The sequence below is a fragment of the Nilaparvata lugens genome, chromosome 12 (assembly GCF_014356525.2).
Source record: "Nilaparvata lugens isolate BPH chromosome 12, ASM1435652v1, whole genome shotgun sequence".
Classification (NCBI taxonomy): Eukaryota; Metazoa; Arthropoda; class Insecta; order Hemiptera; family Delphacidae; genus Nilaparvata; species Nilaparvata lugens.
Genome location: NC_052515.1, coordinates 23,245,281 through 23,265,366, shown reverse-complemented (window position 1 = coordinate 23,265,366; position 20,086 = coordinate 23,245,281). Strand labels below are relative to the sequence as shown.

The following is a 20,086-nucleotide window of genomic DNA, read 5'->3' as shown; positions in this document are numbered from 1 at the left end:
TCAATAGTTTTTCCATTTACATATTTGTTTTATTATCTTTCACTTGTTTTCTTGGTTCTTATTTTGTACTGAAAGTAAATTTTGTTATCATGGCGAGTATATTGCTTTAAGGTTCGTACCCACTCGAACGTACCAGACACGGACCGTGTCAGACCATGCCAGGCACGTAAAATAACAACTATGCCCACTACAACGGATCAACAGCGTTCTATGCCAGTACATTACGCGTATGGTACGCGTATGATACGCGTATGATGCCCGGTCAGAAGTTGTTGGGAACGCGTCAGTTAGCAAGAGAATAGGTTACCAACGGGGTGCATGCGCGGTTACAACGGGGTTTGCAGGCGTCACGTACCATGCAAGGAGCGTTTCGTCACAGACAAAATATACTGGCCGACAAATGTTGACCTGGACGTGCATGGCACGCTCCGTGCTTGGCCGGTGACGGAACGGTCTAATAGGTGTATTACATATAAAATGATGCAAAGAATATTTTTTTGCATGTGTCGGTACGGGCACGGTCATGGTATGATACTTTCTAGTGGGTACGAACCTTAAGCCTCCATTTTGTCACACCGTTGAGTGGGAGGAGACTGTATAGATAGGCTAATGGCAGGCGTTTATGCCCTTGACCAATTAATAGCAGTACTCGCCTACTAGTATAAATTCTGCTGCTCTTATATTTAGTTTTAGTTTATCAGAGATTGACAATGGTGTAATAACCGAAACCGGTGTTTCTAAGTAACAATAAATCTGTGTTTTTTTGACAACTTCTTAATCTTTTTCATTTAATATTTCTAAAATAAATGTTTGATTTAGTTCTACCGTTAGTGTCCAGCCTTAGATATGTTAACATCATATTTGAAACTACAAGGTATAGTCTGTTACTTGTTTTGTATTCTATTTGCTCGTTCTATAAGCTGATGTTTATGTGCAGGTGTTTGACAAGGGCGGAGTGTTCAAGTTCCAGTTTGGTAGTTCGGGCAAGGAGGAGGGGCAGCTGTGGTACCCGCGCAAGGTAGCCGTTATGCGCCCCTCCGGCAAGTTCGTCATCTGCGACCGAGGCAACGAGCGTTCGCGCATGCAGCTCTTCAACAAGAACGGACAGTTCTTGAAGAAGATTGCAATAAGGTACAACCACGCCCCTCGCCAATCTCTTTCACAATATCATTATACAAACATGATTTCACATATATGAGTATGGATTAAATATACCACAGTTCCCATAGGATTTTAATTTTCTCTAGTTTTAGAATGGAATAGATTATTAAATTTAATTTTGAAACATAGAAACATGGATTAAAATATACCACAGTTTCCATAGAATATCTACGCCATTCACTTACTTCAACTCAATTTTACAATATCATTATACAAACACATGATTTCATATATGAATATGGATTAAATATACCATAGTTTCCATAGGATTGTATTTTTTCCAGTTTTAGAATGGAATATATTATTAACAATAATTTTGTTTCCAAGAACATCATTATATTTAATTCAGCGAACAAGTACTTGATCTCAAGAAAACAAATAGAAGATCACTTACTTCAATCCAAACTGTGATGTATGATACCGTTCTGCAAAGCATGACATAAAAAAACAGTTCTGTTTCCAGTTTAAAGAAATCTTTTTGGTCTTTCAAGTTTTCAACGATCAATTGAAAAGATATGTGCTCTATATGTGTATCATAGAGCATTATATTCTCTTCAATATTATGTATAATTTCATTTTATTTTGAATTGATGATTTGATTTGTTTTGTACATTTCTAGGTAGATTGGTGGCTGGCCTAGGAGCACAATTAATAATGTAATGATGTGTTGATGTGTTTGTCAGGTACATTGACATCGTGGCCGGCCTAGCCGTGTCGAACGGCGGCCGTATCGTGGCCGTGGACAGTGTCTCGCCGACTGTGTTCATCATCGGGGAAACCGGAGATCTGCTCAACTGGTTCGACTGCAGCGACCATATGCGCGAACCATCCGACATCGCTGTCAATGGCAAGTACAAAAATAATTCAACTATTAGAAATGATTAAGGATGAAATGGGGCGTGCGTGGTGAGCATGACAGTGCTGCCACCACAAGGTTTTTAGGGTCCTGTGCTCTGCTTACTTTATATAAGATTAATTATTATTATTATTAAACGAAATTCCAATTAAATGCTGTAAATCACCCCGTAGACTTCTGCTACTGCAAATATTGACAACAGAGCAAACAGCTAAATGGAAATTCGATGAGCGCTACTATACAAAAATTATTTGTCAGCCCGGGAAGTCTACAGATGGGAATAAATTGAAAGTTGCATTTGTCCAAATGCTAATTAATGAATAGACTGGATGGCTGCTATGGCTTTGTATAAAATGAGCGCTGCTATCCAGAGATTGTCAGTTTGGTGTAATGGTAAGCATTCCTGACCAATTAGGAGGTACTGGGTTCGATTCCTGGGCTGACAAATGATTTTTGCATAGTAGCGCTCATCGAATTTCATATAGCTGTTTACCCTGTTGTCAATATTTGCAGTAGCAGAAGTCTACGGGGTGATTTACAGTATTTAATTGGAATTTCGTTTAATAATAATTATTATTCATTTATTAGCATTTGGACAAATGCAACTTCCAATTTATTTCCATCTCTTGTAAAAGATTATTCAAGAAATAAAACACAAACTTTACGAATTCCTATTGATTGATCTCATTACAGTCACAACAACTCTCTCCTGAGCTTACTTCAATCAAATTTTTAATACAAATTCTCTCACACTACCTTCCTCCAGCGCACCTCGAAACGTTCTGCCCTTAGTTTAGTCTCTGCGCGGTCATCACACTCTCAGCTCACCAGCCCAAAAGTCCAATTTGGTGGCCTGAGTAGATAATATGTGCAAAACGATTATTATTATGATTGTTTCTGTCCATAATGTGAACCACATTGGATGGTCACAGATAGACAAGTCATTAAAAATGAAAGAAAAGCATGCACTCAAGGCAAGAGCATGCATCAAGAAAGATACCGTTCCAAAGCAGCATTCTCACAACTGAAAAACTTATTCGGGTGATCCTCAAAGAACAGCCTCAATACTTTCTCCTCAGGCGTGCTAGTGGCAGAGTCCCCGCTGTAATGGGTAGCTTGTTGATGATCGCCACCTTACTGTAGTAATATTAAAACATTAACAATCTTTCTGTATAAAACAAATATTTCCATTTGTGCTCTTCCGATTTGTTGGAATAAATTCAATTGAAATATTTTCTGTGAAATTAATTTTTATACCTAAAATAGTGCCATTTGAATGTCCCATCTTTTACATCTGTATTTAATTTGCTTACTCTGGAAATTCATATTACTGTATACTGTATTATCGAGTAAGTTTAAACTACTTGGTGAAGCTACAATATCGTCTCTGTAGAAAAGGTGATTGAAATGAAATGAAATTTATTCTCCTTTTAAAATTTAAAATATACCTTATTTGATAATAAAACAATCTCTTACAAAGAATCTCTCTCTTGGAATTAAACTGACAGCAATTGTGTATAGGCGCTGCCAGTGTCATGAATCTTAGTTACATAAATGAATGGTGATTGTGTGTTTAGGCAAAGAGTTCTACGTGTGCGACTTCAAGGGTCACTGCGTGGTGGTATTCACCGAGATGGGCAAATTCGTGCGACGTATCGGCGGCGAGAACATCACCAACTTCCCCAACGGCATCGACATCTCCGACGCCGGCGACGTGCTGGTCGGTGACTCGCATGGCAATCGCTTCCATATTGCTGTTTTCAACAAGGACGGCCTGCTGCTCTGCGAGTTCGAGTGCCCCTATGTCAAGGTAAACCAACTCACTATTACAATACGCGTCCCATAGCTTTGCCTCCGTGACCTAATCATAACACTAGGCACAGAAATAACATGAGAACTGAATTCCTCAGGTATTCACGATCTCAAAAAAGCTGGATTTTTACAGGGTAAAATTGTACAATTTCTTGCCACTATCTATTAGAAGCCTTTCTTGTATGAGTTTCAAAAAACTGTTAAAATTTATCCTGCAGCAAGAATGCATTTATACAGTGGCTGATTTTTATGAAATTGATTTTTGTATGTATGAATTGTGAAAATGGTTTTATGAATTACTTTATATTGTAGAATTGTATTGTTTTTATGCTTGAAATGTTGTATAATAAATATATGACGATTGACCATACATTTTGTTAAATGTCTTATAAAGAAATTTCTATTTCTTGAAACGGCATACATGCAAGGTATGGTTCGCGGGGTAATATTTATTTATTATTTATTTATTATTTATTTATACATTGATAGATACAATATAATTCTCAACTATGAATGATTGGGAAAGGAACAACAGGCTCAAAGCCCAAAACTATTCCTTTCCCAAATTTAGAAATTGTCCAAAAATAGGTTATGTTTACACTTCACGATTTTTGTCCAATTTTGAGTCCAAAATATTTATAAACTAGGAATTCAGAATTTAGAATATTCATGGCTTTGCAAAAACATCAGACCTCGGATACCCTAGATCCCTTGATGGAGGAAGCTCCCCACAGCGCTTCCTTGAAGGAAGCTCCCTACACACAGAGATTCATGATTGAGAGAGTTGCAACGTATTACCAACAATGGAAAGAGCATGTTGAACGAATGTCAGCTGTGGATAAGCTGTGTTGTGCTAAAAGGACATAACTCCAAAAAGCTCCTTGTGTATCTTTTCGGATGCAACTCGCTGTTTTTGAGAAGATACAAAAGAGCATCTTTGCTTGTGGAAAGATGCATTATAAAAAGCTGCATGTTTATGATAGTATTGTTGTCTAGTCGCCCTCCGCCGATGGGCAAAGCTACAGAACCCGGACTGTAACACTGTTGATGTTTATTCATTTTTGGATACAATTACAGATCATTTGAATAAATACTATTTTTTGAGTGTTATCAGAGAGTGTTTCGTCATGGAAAACAACATCTAAGACTGGCCACTAACGGTAGGGCATGCATGATAAACATGTGTGTGCATGCATGTTCATCGTGAAAACACTTGTTGATCATGCATGTTCTGTCACCAGCGAGAGGATTCATAAAATAAACAATCAATAATTGCACCACTGGAAAATTCAAATTATAATGATACGAAAATAATTCAACCTCAAGTAGAGCTGCGAATAAAAAACTAACAATAAAAAATCTGAGATATAAAAACCTTATCTCAAAAAATGACTGAAAGCCTTTCCCTTTCATGATGCATCAATTTATGACGATATGTGTATCATGCAACTTTATCATTCATGTCCTAGTGGTCAGCCTTAGTGGCCAGCCTTAGGTTAAGACCTTATTAAGCGTTTTTTAGGCGTTTCAGATGGCCTATTCCTTGTAATTTACTTTAAAATTGCGAAAAGCCACCAACCACAAAAACCCCCTTTTTTACCCTCGCAACCCACTGGTTGGGAACCGCCACGTTAGTAAGACTTACCACGTTATAAGATACTGAGTAGATTTTGAGTCATTTGCAATAAATAAGGACCGTTTTCAGAGCTCGGGATTCAGCTAAGTTCTAGACTTCAAACATCTGGCTTTCCGAAACGGACGTAGTTTTTATGATAATCTTTATTTTCTTATTTCTATAATATTGGAAACGTATTGCCTTGACGAAATAAAACATTCCTAAATAATTCAAAATAGCTAAAACTCTACACTATTTTCTCATCATTTTATTTTGTGTACAATTTTCTAGTTTTTCGAAATTCAATTTAAACATGGACTACGACTACGACCGTTTCGGAAAGCCAATCGGAAAGTACAATTTTCTGACTCCAGCTGTTTAAAGTCTAGAACTTAGCTAAATTCCGAGCTCGGAACCCGGCTCACAAAGTGGTTGTGACGTGCCAATTCCAAGACTTTCCATTCATTCATTATCATCTCTACTATACATGGAAAGTATAGTACAGTAATAGTAAAATGATGTTCTCTTATAAAAAGCTTTTGTTTACAGGTGTCACGCTGCTGTGGCTTGAAAATCACGTCCGAAGGATACGTTGTAACGCTGGCTAAGAACAATCACCATGTTCTTGTGCTCAACACACTCTACATTCAGTAAGTTGAAGGCACGATCTGAGTCGAAAGGTACTTAGTAGCATAACACAGGTACCCGTTTCTCTCGTTTTATCATTTTTCTCTAGCAGATCTCACTCTTCCGTCTAGTTAATTATTTATCATTTCACAATTTTTAACAATTTTTTGTCGACTGTTTTTACATTTATATTTTAATATTTAATTTTTAAGCTATATTTTTAACTCAGTTACTACGTACTTTGGTGTTCAAGTATCAAAATGTTTCGATTTTTAACAACTAGGATCTTCTCTACAGGTTGTAGACTAAAGCACATACGGTTAGCTAACAAGCTGAGATATTTTATCGCCATATACTTTACCTAAACAATATTAGTATTACTTTATTGTATTGCCCTTCTATAATATGTAATCTAGTGTTTAGTGACATACGCAAAATCGAGAAAAACAAGGCATTTAACCAAATCGCAGTAACCAAATCTACGGAATGCTTATTTATGCACTTTATACAATATCACTTTTCGTTGATTCAAAACTTTTTCAATATTAATCTATAAACTTTTATTTTATATATTTTAAGTAGTTTGTTACTGTTATTGTTACATAATAAGAGCATTGTTCCTATTTAATGAGTAACGTAATATTCTTCATTAGATGTTCATATATATCTATCTAGGTAGATGAATTTTAACTTGTTTTTTTTAAATATTTAATTTTATTTTAAAATAATATTGTTAGAGTTTTACCTTTTTTGTGATTGGATCCGTGAATTCCAGTTTTACTGCTCTTAATATATATTTTAATCTGTTTTGTGATTAGTATAACAATAATCATTCCTTTCATTTTGTTTTTGTGTTTTATCAAAAGTGAATTTTGGTTATTGTAGATTTTTAAGACTGAAATCATGCCTGAAGTTTTATGAAGGGCCAGTAATTATCTTCGATTTCAAATGATTGATGAATTTATTTTCTTGAGAATTTTCCTCAAGTTTTCATGAGTACTGACATTGACACACAAGCAATTGCTGAGTTAGAATTCATAATTTTAGAATTGAATTGTTTCTGGTGAAACAGGATCTACAGTGTAATATAGTAATTATTTCAAACGGCATTCTCAGGTGATATTCATATTTATGTTATGTATATTTGTGAATATTATAAAAAATGGACTCCATTTTAAAAGATCAAAGATCGAGCTTAATTTTAGTTCAATTTACAAAATTTGTCTGAAATCCAAGTCAAGTTTCCTCTTCAAATGTTCCTGTGCAGAACTCCTGTTCTTTAGAAAATAACTACATCTAGAGTAATCGGAAATACAGACGTATTATATAGGCATTGTAGTATTAATTTCAGATTATTTGAAGCTTGTAAGTTCGATATGGAAACGATTTGTAGGGACACTTGACTGTTCCACCGAAATTAAATTTCCCTTGAAAAAAAATTAAAAAACATAAAAATCTAAAAAAAAGGTATGAAGTGGTCTACAAAAAAAATTAAAAATCTCAAAAAAAAATAATTAGAAACACTTACAAGCGCTCAAGTTCGATAATAAATTGAGACGATTTGATTTGGAAATATTGAAGAATTTATTCCAAACATGATTCTTACACTCCAGCTTGGATGAAGTAGTTATCTTTATGGCTTAAAGTGTTTCTATTCTCTGTCATTAATCAAGATAAAAATTAATATTGGAATAATAACGTAATCTACATCGGTATAAAATTTAAAACAAAAAAAAATTATTAGCCAAAAATCATTCAAAAAAATTTTTATTGGAAGAAATTAATCTAACCCCAAAAATTATATTAAAAAAATCACTAACCCCATAAATCGCTTTGACTGAAAATTAAATAAATATCAATATCTTGAAGTATAGTTTACGTTATTTACTCCAATGTTATAAAAAATCTTGGAAAATACATTGAAATTGAAAAAAAAAATCAAATGGTGAATTAAAACAAGGGAAATTAAAAATCTAGGGGAACTTCATATTTTGTTTTTTCAATATTTTCCAATTGTCTTAAATCAATAGTCAATTGGTTAAATCTGTATACTCTATAACACCGAAATTTACTCAAAACTATTTAAACTTTGTTATGAAAATATTCTTTCCATCAATATTTAGATGGTTTTCTATAGTTTTCTCTACGCTCTCTTTCAGTTCAAATCTATTTTCACTTGAAAGAATGGAGTTCATTTTTGATGTCTGCTTGAATGAAGCTAATGTAATTTAGGTCTGCCTCAGTGTTTTGATCAATTTTTAAGATGGCGGATTCCATATTTTTGTGCACATTTACATTTAATAATTCTATAGCTGTAATAATTACTATCATTAATATTCATCAGTGCCATTAATGTAACCAAATTCTAGAATGCACCTACATGTATGAGGAGGTGTGATTTGTGTGTTAGGTGTTGAAATTATTAAACTTAGTGTGTTAAGAATTCAGTCAAACTTTTAATTATAAAATTCATAAAATAATTGAAAAAAAAATTACTGGGCTCTCCATGTTATTAGGAATTGAATTAGGGCAAAACTTCATTAACTTTTGAAGAATGGTTGTCGTCATGATTCTTGATGTAGCTCATTGTTTTTTCGATTTCAGAGATTATTCAATCAAATAACGTTAATGTTGCTAAGGCACACAAAACATATTTTTATGTCAACTAATATTTTATTACTTTATTCTTTGAGGATGTTGCAATCTAGTTTTAATAGATGTATTATTAAATGTGTACGAAGCATTTTTGTGTAAGTGGTTGTGTAAGTCTTGTGTGATGGGTGTAAATGGATAGTCTTATATGAGTATTAATTATGATGATTATTGTTGATGTTTAATTGATGCCAAAACTTCATTACCTAAATATTTATACATATTATATATACAAATTAAGCATAGATATAACATTTTTGTATTCCTCGATTTTCCTATCATTCTTGGTTTTTTACGTACCTATTTTCTATTCAGTATATCGTTTCTCAAGTGCCTAATACGCGAATAATTTCAAAGATATTGAATCAAGAACGTTTTTGTAGATTTTCTTGCCGTATAGTTTACAAATGCATCACACTCGACCCAGGCTAATCCAATAATATTTAAGTCAAGCTATCTATTTTATGTCTTATTATGAAATCTATATCAATTTATTTGAAAATACTTGACAACTCATGAGTTTTACCCCTTGAGATATGAATTTTAGTTGGTTTTAATGTTTTATCCCTGTATTTTTATGTTTGTTCATAGTTTTTTAGTCCACTCAGATATTTTTTAATATAATATTTTAATAGAAAATGCTTGTCAAAAGACTTATATACTATACAATTGAAATTTGCTCAATAATTATGATTTGAATTGATAAGTGGAACTACATACATATGGAAGTAATGATATTTATTGAAATACTCATTGGCAATTCTACTCTTTTTATAATTATTATATCCTCCCAACGACGGAAAAATAATAAACATATAAACTTTTTCCTTCAACAGAAATTATTAAACATATTCTAGCAAATTAGTGTTATTAGAAAGAAAACAAAGAGCTTATTCAAATTTGCTTTAGATTAAAAATATTGTATTGGTGAGCCTTAAATTGAAAGAAAAATTAGTCATTTTGTAAATTTTCATACCACATATCAAAACCAATGTACAATGTGAATATTATACTCCTTATTATCATTTTGTACATATTTATAATTCCCAACTAAAACAATATTTTATAGTTGAACTTATTGAGCAGATAATTTACGATAGATGGATCTTTTGTTCATCAGAAATATATAGATATATACTATTTCCCACTCATTCTTCAATATCTATGTAGAATATTTATGATTTATATATATCTAGAAGACTATAAACAATATTTTCTTGAAACTGATTATGCCTAAAACAATATTGAGCAATATTTTTATCTTGATAATAATATAATTGAAGTAACTAATTGTTTATTGTAATTAATCCAAAAAGGCTTCCAGATGGACCTCAAGTTAACATAATAAGAATTCAAAAATGAATTTTTTGGTCGGAAGAATCAATTTTATGTAGAAAAATACAGAACATAAAATCACACACTACATGGTATCCTATTAACATTTACATTTTTTGAGATCTTTGAACAAAAAGTTGGAAATTATTCATAGCATTTTTGTTGGCCTAAATATTTCTCTACTAGGGTATTGAAGATATCAATTAATATAGTGTTGCAATAATTTTGTTTTCCAAATGAATTTAACCTAGGAGTACTGCAAAAGAAGTAACCAATTTTATGAAAATTAATCTATAAATACTTTTTATGTGCAATTTAAAAATTGAATTCACACTGTCTACTTGAAACAGCATTCAACTAAGATAAAATTATTTTTCCCCCATAACCTAAGAATTATCAATAAATATGTTAAACAACTATTTACAAGGGTCTCCAAAATTATTGTAAAGTTATAGATCCTGGAATCTGGAAATACTGTTGCAAATTTTGTCAGGAAACTAAATTTTAACTAAAACATAACAAACTAATTTAATTTTTCTATTCAACATTGAGATTTTATTAAATAAAGATAAATTTCATAGTCTCTTTGACAAAAGATAATGAAATAGAATTAGATGAAACTGAACCATTCAATTATCTTGTGCTTGTAGTCAAACTAACAAAACAATATAATCTATGACAATATTAAATTGTACTATTAGACAACATTATTTTTAATAATATAATTACAAAATAAAGCTGCCTATCTCACTACTAAACTTTGCCTTAATATGTATGAGTATCCTAATTATTTTTTATCACAAATACTTAGTTTCATAAACTCCAAATCAAAATAAATAATATTTTAGCTTTGAATTAATGACATAATTTAATAAATTGTTTCCTTATTTCATAGATAATATATATTCTCTAGAAAGCCTAAATAAACTAATTTTTTTTTGTTTGAACCTAAAAAATAATGTAATCAAATTGATTATTTGAAGCCTTAATACCGTACCAAAGAAGAACTAGAATGAGTAGTAATCTCTAAAATATTAACAAATAATTTATAAAAGTATCACCAAATCATAATAATTTCTAAATTAATTACTCAATTCATGTTTCTTAAAAAATGATTTATTCAAATTAAATACAGTAGTTGACCAATGAGTTCCAGTATTATAGCAATGTAACTTTTTTAATTATCATTATTTTAATTCCAAAATAAATAATCAATTTCTTTGATGAAACTTATTCAAGCTCATCAGAATCATTTATGAAACTTGCCTAAAATTGTACATCCACGTTAACCAAATTCAAATAATTTAATGAATGAAAATGATAAGATTTCTTCACTATCCTGTAAAACCATACAAAATTACTTTTCCTCTATTTTTATACATCTCAGTGCCGGTTGCACAAAAGCCGGTTCAATTTTAACCGTGATTAGTTCCACAAGAACCAATCAGAGAATCCGTCTTTTCAAAAACGCCTTCTCTGATTGGTTCTCGTGAAGTTAATCACGGTTAAAATTTAACTGGCTTTTGTGTAACCGGGCCTCAGTATTGAAAGAACCAATGGATACATGTCAACCAACATACTTGAAATTTCAATAGTTGACAATACTTATTTAAAATAATTTTTATATTAAATAATATTTTCATTCAAATATGTACAACATATTTGCATTTCCAAAATACTCTGCATCATTAAATTACTCTACATAATATTGAAACACAATTATATGAATTCTGTCCAAGGTGCCTATATTCAGTTCCGATTAAAATGATTATCTTTTAGATAATTATCATTCATACCCTTTACTGCTGCAAATCGAATTCTGAATTACCTTTTATTCGAAATAGTTTTCCTTCTAGCTTATATATTAGAATGTTGGATTCGAAACTGATTAAACACTCTTAAATGTAGAATATCTAATATTCAGCTTTTTTCTAGGGTTCCTCTTAAGATAAAATTAATAATGATTCATCGATTAATAATTCATCTCTTCATAGATTACCCACTGAAAAAAATTAATGTGATTAAGAGTGGAATAACATCTTTAATTCTCTTATCAGTCATTGATTTTCATAATATTTCATTTCCTTCCAAAACTTTCTTTTCAGGAACTTTTTGCGTTATCAATATGATAGTGAATAATGAAGTGATAATTTATTGCTCTATATAATATTTATCGTGAAATTTTGATAGTTTACTTTGATGAAAATATAAATAAAATTATTAATAGTCTATGTCTATATTTGTACATTATATCCAGTTTTTTAAACAAATTTTACTCCACTACTTTTAATGTGTTCTTATTGTGATTGTCAAATCAAGACTATAATTATTCAACCAATAATATTCCAGTTATTTTATCACATATCTAATTCAGACATATAAATACATAGCTTGACTTGAAAAAACCTAGTCAGTCAAATACTATATACAATATCTTTGAACGATGCATTTTTAATTTTATTGAAATATTTTTTTCAATTTTATTTACATTTTTTTTCTATTTTATTTGCTTTATTTTTTCCAATAGATCACATTTTTACCAAAGCTGATATGATTTTATAATTTTCTCTCAATTTTAAAAACCCTACTTTGTGAAGCCAAGCTTGTGATAATAGTATCTTCAGGATAAGTTAATACATTGATATTGAAAAACAAAACTACTCAAATATGTTGATATATTGATTATTATTTTTATTCACATTTTATTTTGCTGCTGAGTAGATCAATTTTTACTAGTACCAGATCTATTAAAATCTATTAAACACTGTATTTATAAAATAATATTTAGTGAAGTATTTAAATTCATTGGTCTTTACTAAATTTATTCGTATTCTTGTTGTAATGTTACTTTGATTTTTATCATAATATATAATTATAAATTATTTCTCAGCAATCTTCAATGTAGTTTTTATAACAATTGCAGTGATTGAATATTATTTTTAAAGATAATATCGAGCTCGTGAATGTTCAAAACTTATGAACAAATCTGTTTTCAAGAGCTTATTAAATATGTGTAATTGTCTTCATACTTATTGTAAAACAAAAGTGAAATATTATTCTATATTCTTTATTTAAACTGAGAAGTTCAGTATAATTTTTATAATAAATTAGGTAAATTATCCACCTTATATATATTATATAATATTAATTAATTGTGCCATTAGATCTATGATCTTTTTTACCGGGACCTATTTATTTCCTCACTCGCTTTATTTGGTCTTGTATTTGGATATCAATAATTATTAAATAAATCTGTATTTTAAATGTGATTCAAATTTTGTATTAACTAATGTCATAAATTCAATCCAAGTCTCATTGTTGTTTATCTAAAAGCACAATAATTTGTTCCAATATTAAGATCTAACATTTAAAAGGATTGTCATTGATGTTTTCCTATTAATAATACTGAATAAATTTTATATATAACGATTTTTCTCAAAAGAGCTTAAATTTGCCAATTCGCTCACATGTTTTTCTCTGTAACACATTTTTGATATTGTAAAAATTAAAAAAAATATTGATGTACATTTGAATATCTACTAAGATGTATTCTCTTGAATCTATATGTTAATTAGAATATTTTGGGGGAATAGATATTAGACAAGTGGTATAAGACTTATATTTATTTTCTGAATTCTTTAAACAATTATTTTGAAATCAGTTTTAACTCACCCAGTATTAAATAAATGTTGTTTTTTGCTGGGTTTCATTATTTCTATCCGGGATCTGCATATTACTAAATAGATATGAAGAGTCTATTAAAAATAGTTGATCCTTGTTGCTTTAAACCCGAATATTAATTTATTCGTACAATGTTCTCTTTTTATTTATAATTACAATGGTCTCTGTTTCAAATAATCTGTTTTTAATACAATTTATTGAGTTGGGTATAACACGTTACCAATTCTCCATACATGGAGTTTTATATATCTCTACAAATTATTATTACACTAAATAATCTTTTGTAATTTCCACCACTTTTGATATTTTTTACAACCGTTGAGATTTTCCTTTGTGACAGTACTTTCATTCTTGCGATTCTTTATTTTTAACTGTGTAAAAATTCAAACATGTTTCAAAAATATTAATGGACCATTATTTTCATTGATTAGAAAAATTTATTTCTATTGTATAGCTTCTGTTGAATTTATTATCCAACTGTTTATTCTTCATCTAGATTTTGTAGATACTTGTTATAATTTCTTATTTTTAAGACTTACTCTATTTATTCACTTTTAAAACTCTTACTTTATTTCTGAACCGACCAATACTGACTCTGAATTAACGCTCATTTACTTTAAATTTACCTAGGATAAACTTAGAATAAGCATTAAGTATTACCAAGTCAATAGCAGAGTTGATATTTTATTTTTCAGCTCTATTCACTATAACACATAAAACTAATTCAAGGTAATATAATATTAGCGAAGGATAATCATGAATCAGTCTCTTATCAATTCGTATTTTGAAAATTGTTGCAATATTTTTCTGCGAACAAGGAAAAATAAATGGAATACTCAGCAATAATTAATATTTTTAACAAAAATACAGGCGTTTGCTCTTTTTAATGATATTGTAATGATGCCTGTAGTATTGTTAGATAATATTCAAACCTGTAGTCAGGTCTCAGCATAATTATTGTATTGATAGGCATTAACAATAACTGTATTATGAAAATAGTGCACATCTACTATACTGTTAAAACTAACCAACACAGTGGTAATACAAATCATTCCATCCATACAATTCAGTTTTATTTTTAAAAGTATTTTCAACTATTAATTCTGCTACTTATGTTGGAAAAATTATTTATCTCTGTCAAAATTGAATTTGTATTGGGAATTAATGATCAAAATCTGAAATGTAAAGGTCTTATAATTGTTATAAAATATTTAAATGTTCACATGCAATATTATGAAGCTCTGCAAAGTTCTTTGCTCAGAGAACAGAAAACAGTTTTTGGACAAAACTCAAACTAAATCAATTTTTTAAATATTTTGAAACACTGAGCTTCCAGTTACTTTGTACTTGGAAATACCAAATCTTATTCCAGAGCTAACTTAAATTCGAGTGGTCCTTTTTGTGAGATAATGGATCTTCCCATCTATGAATAAAGTTGTAAAAGCTGTAGAGAATCTGTAAATCACGATTGAAAAGTGTTTTACTCATTTAAGTATCGCTGACTAAAATTTTTGACCGAATTGTAAAAAAGTTTCAAAGAGCTTCAAACTTCCAAGATACAAATTGGAATATTATCAATCAACAAAATACAAATTCAATTTCGTTGAGAATATTTAGATGTTAATAATTATCTTCCCTGTAAAAGTTTGAACCCCAATCTGTTTACTATCAGTAGACAAAATGAACTGAATTTATTAGGCTCAAATTGCTTTTGTAGACATTTTATCAAACATATTCTCAATTATTACTAAAAATTATATATTGTATACTTAGCTCCTAACTATCCTTAATGCACAAATTAAATATGCAATTCCAATAATTGACCATTATTTTTGAATTTTATACATATATTATGAAATATTATTGTTCACCAATATTTATTTTGATTTGTAATCAGATTGAAATATTCTGAAAATATTATTATTATATTGATGTAATAATTGTTCTTAATTGAACTGTGAAATTGTTGTATTTGACAGTATTTTCTTAAAATAATTGAATGTGTAGACTCTTGATGTTCTACATACCACCCAATTGCCTTTGTTGAATCTTTGTATTATCTTTATAGTATATTGAATCTATTCGATGTGTAATATTCAAATCCAAATCACTTTGCACTAGAGCAAAATGCATAAAACTCATAACAGTAGAATGTATGAGTAAAGCAATACTGAAACACTAATTTTAGATGGCCTGCATTGGAATTTGAAAATAAATTCAACTCGATATAAATTGTATTTATATACCTGTACATAGTATTAAGTCATTTCATGTAGCTAAAATTTCCTACAAAATTTGAATAGTTTGTAAGTTTCGCCTTATGTTGTTATTTGAAAAATCTACATTTCATAGCTGTTTAAGCATTTTTACTAAAAACGAAATTCCAAGTTGTGTATCTGTACTTCTTCCATTTAATGTAATGGATAATTATTTGGTTATTATACACTGTGTAACAAGCATTGTTGATGTTCATGTTGATCTAAGTGAGATAATCCAATTGTTTGATGAATGTGGAGATTTTTGAATTTTTATTTTCAATATTTTTAGATGTACGCTTACAAGCTCTATAATATAATTATAATGTCATCGATTTAATTAATTTAGAGTAGTGATTACTATTATTTAGATGAAATTCTGATGCGACTATTCTAATAGTTTATACACAAGTATAACATACACAAAAGTTGAAGAATTAGATGTGTGTTACTGTAATAACAGTCAGTACAATATTCTTGATGTGAGGTTTTTCCACAAGTTGTTGTACTGTATTATTAATTTCTTCTAAGTCATTAAGAACCAAAGCCAATTTTTTTTCTTGGCAAAACCGTTTATAATTTGGAAATGTTATATATACAAAATACTCTTTACCATTTTAAACAATCGATTGAATGAATGGTTATAATATTATATATAGTTATTTAAGATTGCTAAAGCAAAACGTCTTCCTAGCTACTATGTAGTTTCTGTTGATTTTTGAACCTGTAAAAAGGATGGGTACCATTGTCGAATATTGATTAATATTTTTTCGTAGTAGATTAGCTACTGGGTTTATCTATATGATGCACAGCTTCATATCTATAAATTGAATAAAATGTGTTTTCCTCTCATTCTATGGAGACAATTTATAAAATTAATGAAATTCTACTCCTGATTATCATTACTATTGCCTTAATCTTACCACAATAATTACATGAACTAATAACTATCAATTACTAATTTTACAAAACATCGTTCAACTCTTACAAGACTAGTTAATTAAATTTGTTAGCAAGATATACTGATTAAGAACCACAATTATTATTCTAAAAATAGAATAAAAGAGAGATTAAGATTCGTATTTATTTCAATTTTCCCAAGTTGTATAAAGTGTCTCTTGATTCACTTTCTCTCTAAAAAAATCTGCAATAGCCTATACATTTCTATACCGTAGGTTCATTTCCATTGAATCTGAGTAGATGTTTTTCAACTAGCTGTGACTTATATTTCCATAGATGTTCGTATTCTATAATGAGTGTGTTTCTAGATTGGTGTATTATAAATATTCGGTGTGACAAGTGGCAAGTGACAAGAAAATGTGGTTGTGATTAATTTTCCATATTTGAAGTTGGCTCCCAAAATTTATAATTAGTAGTTTGAGGATGGAAATATCCACAAATCGAAAAAATGTACTCCATCACTCTTTAAAATTAGACAATGTGCAATAATGATTGATAGGTATTATTGATAATGAAAAATAAAATCTCAAAAAAAATAGGTAGATGATACTTATATTCTAAAGAAATTTGTTATGAAGTTCAAGATTTATTTTATTAAGTGTATTTCAAAACCAAGATAATGTCTTGTTGTGTGTGTTTGTGTGTGTGTTGTGTGGCTATAATTAGAAATGTGTAATGTTGTTGTTACACTACCAACTATTATTAGTGTACGAAAGGTTTTCTCAATGTTTGATGGTAATTTTTATTGATAATTCGATGCATTCCAAGTCTTGATGTTGCTTTTTAATTTTAAATCTAGTTCATCAAGTAAATTTAATTTAATGATATTATCAATATAGACATTTTTGTGATTGATATTATTTCTAGTTTGAGGTGACAATAGTGTTGAAAACGACTGCTAAGTGTGCTATTACTACTTGGAGAAAACAATAAGAGAATAGTATGTAATACATAGCAAAAGTTGAATGGTTCCAATACTAGGAGTCAAAAATGTTATATATCCATTGAAATAGTCAATCATAAGTACAAATATTCAGCAGACTAGGAGTTTATTGATTTATTATTTTATTTTATGTAGTCGTTGTAGACAAGTTGATACAGCTATAGGTTGGAAACATAGTTACTAAATCACTTGAACTAGGGCTTCGTATAATTTTAATATTTTGAAAACGCTTTGCAAAAACATATTCCAGGTTTAACACAATTTGTCGTTGAAGTTTTATTGAAATAATGTGTATGAATGAATCTTCCAGTTTGGGACGAATCATTACTTTCTCCCTCTCATAATCTCTAACTGACTCACTCATTTCCATTCCTATTATATCCAATAACCTCCATTTATTATCCTTCCTCTCTTTCCATTTCTTCAAAATTGATTTCAACCCTCATTTCATGAATTCATTCTCATTAAATGAGAAAACCGCTTTGTGACGTTACATATAGAAATACATTGAACTTTGTAATATATTTTTCAACTGTACATATTAACATATTTGCTCAATCTAATTGTTTTGAAGAAAACTTGTATTGATAATAAGAGATTTTTCTACTTTATGGTATCCTCAGTCTTATAAATTTATTAATGTAACGATAAGATACCGGTTGAATGAATGTGATTGGTTAGATAAGTTCTATTCCATGTGAGGTATTGAAATAACCTGTAACAATTTCAAAAGTGAAAAGGAATCTCAATATACATTCTGGAGTGGGATTGTGAATTAAAATGAATTCTAAGACAGATTTTTTTCCATATTCTCCTCCATTTTTCTCATAGGCCTACCCCTGATTTATCATACTTTTCTTAACATTATGTTTTCTTCAATCTTGGTCACATCTGCATATTTTTCCTTAATCGATCTCATCATCTGACACTTTTATCACATTTGAATATCATTTTTTTCCGATTACTACTTACTTTTCCAATGGTTCCTATAAAGATAATACAATTTTACACGTTTGTTCATGTACATATAAAATGTAATATATTTGAGTAAAATGAAACTCAAATTGGATGATTCATTCATTGTAACATTATTTTCAAAACTGAGGTACTGTTCAGGTTTTCTTGGAATTATTATTAATTAATAACATATCATACAAATAGAGGTTCTACTCGTATACCTTTTATAAGTATTTGGCCTGTCAGTTTTTCAGTGAGGTATGATTTAAATATTTATGCTGAATAAAATTTCGCATCATCATACTTTCCATTTGTGTTGGTGCTCTCAACTGTGTAAATCCAATTTTAGGTGTGACTATACTGGATCAAATCTGAATGAAATCTTATTACTAAGCGCATACAATACCTTGTTAAGACGATATATTTCTGAAATTTTTCTTAGCCTAATTGAATCATATATATATACATAAATTAGACAAATTAATAACTTTATTGTGTCTTAGTACATGTCACATTAAAACGAATTATGAGATGAACTATATACATTTTGCTAAACAAAATATATAAAAAAAAATTGTTCTAAATATTATTCATATATACATCATACTTATATTGAACTATATTATTATATAATGTATTTGTTTTATTATATACATTAAATATTGTTTACTCGGCCCCCAGTTTTGAGGACCTAAGTTATCGTTTTTCTAGAAATATTAATAGAGTCTAATAAGAAATATTTTGTGTGTATTTTCTCATTAAATGTAAGTACTGACAAGATAATGTTGTGTAAGATTTTGATGTTAGGATAATTTGAATCGGATTATCTTTGCAATTATTGTCTTTATCACCATCAAGATCGCCAGGTGTTTTGGTAGATGTTGAATATTTTGATTTCTTAGATATTGTTAGGGTTGTCAAAGTATTTGTAAAAAGTTTAGCTGTTCTTTTGCGAATAAACGTTTAAAAATGTCCGTTTTGGTGGAATATTTATGTAAGATCCTTTTTCCTTGAAAATTCCTCGTGTCAGAAATATTAAATATTATGACTTGGGAGGTTTTGCATACCTTTGTTTATTTATATTATAATACTTGTACTTGAACGTTTAACCTGTTCAAGTCTCGTGCTTCCGGTAACCTGCCTCCAGCAACTGCGAGAAGTAACTGCAGCCGTGAAAACCAGACATGGACCTTGTGCGATTCGCATGACGGCAGCGGGAGCCTGAGAACTTT

General features: G+C 29.7%; 1 protein-coding gene across 1 annotated transcript in view; it reads left to right on the top strand.

Annotated features, from left to right (window-relative positions):
* LOC111050115 (brain tumor protein) overlaps positions 1-19,828 on the top strand; it is a 54,376-nt gene extending 34,548 nt beyond the window's left edge. Inside the window, exons 11-14 of the mRNA XM_039439192.1 lie at positions 938-1,131; positions 1,845-2,008; positions 3,595-3,827; positions 5,994-19,828. Of these exons, the coding sequence (XP_039295126.1) occupies positions 938-1,131; positions 1,845-2,008; positions 3,595-3,827; positions 5,994-6,098 (696 nt within the window). The 3' untranslated portion in view covers positions 6,099-19,828. The remainder of the gene's footprint in view (positions 1-937; positions 1,132-1,844; positions 2,009-3,594; positions 3,828-5,993) is intronic.
* Positions 19,829-20,086: the final 258 nt, after the last annotated feature.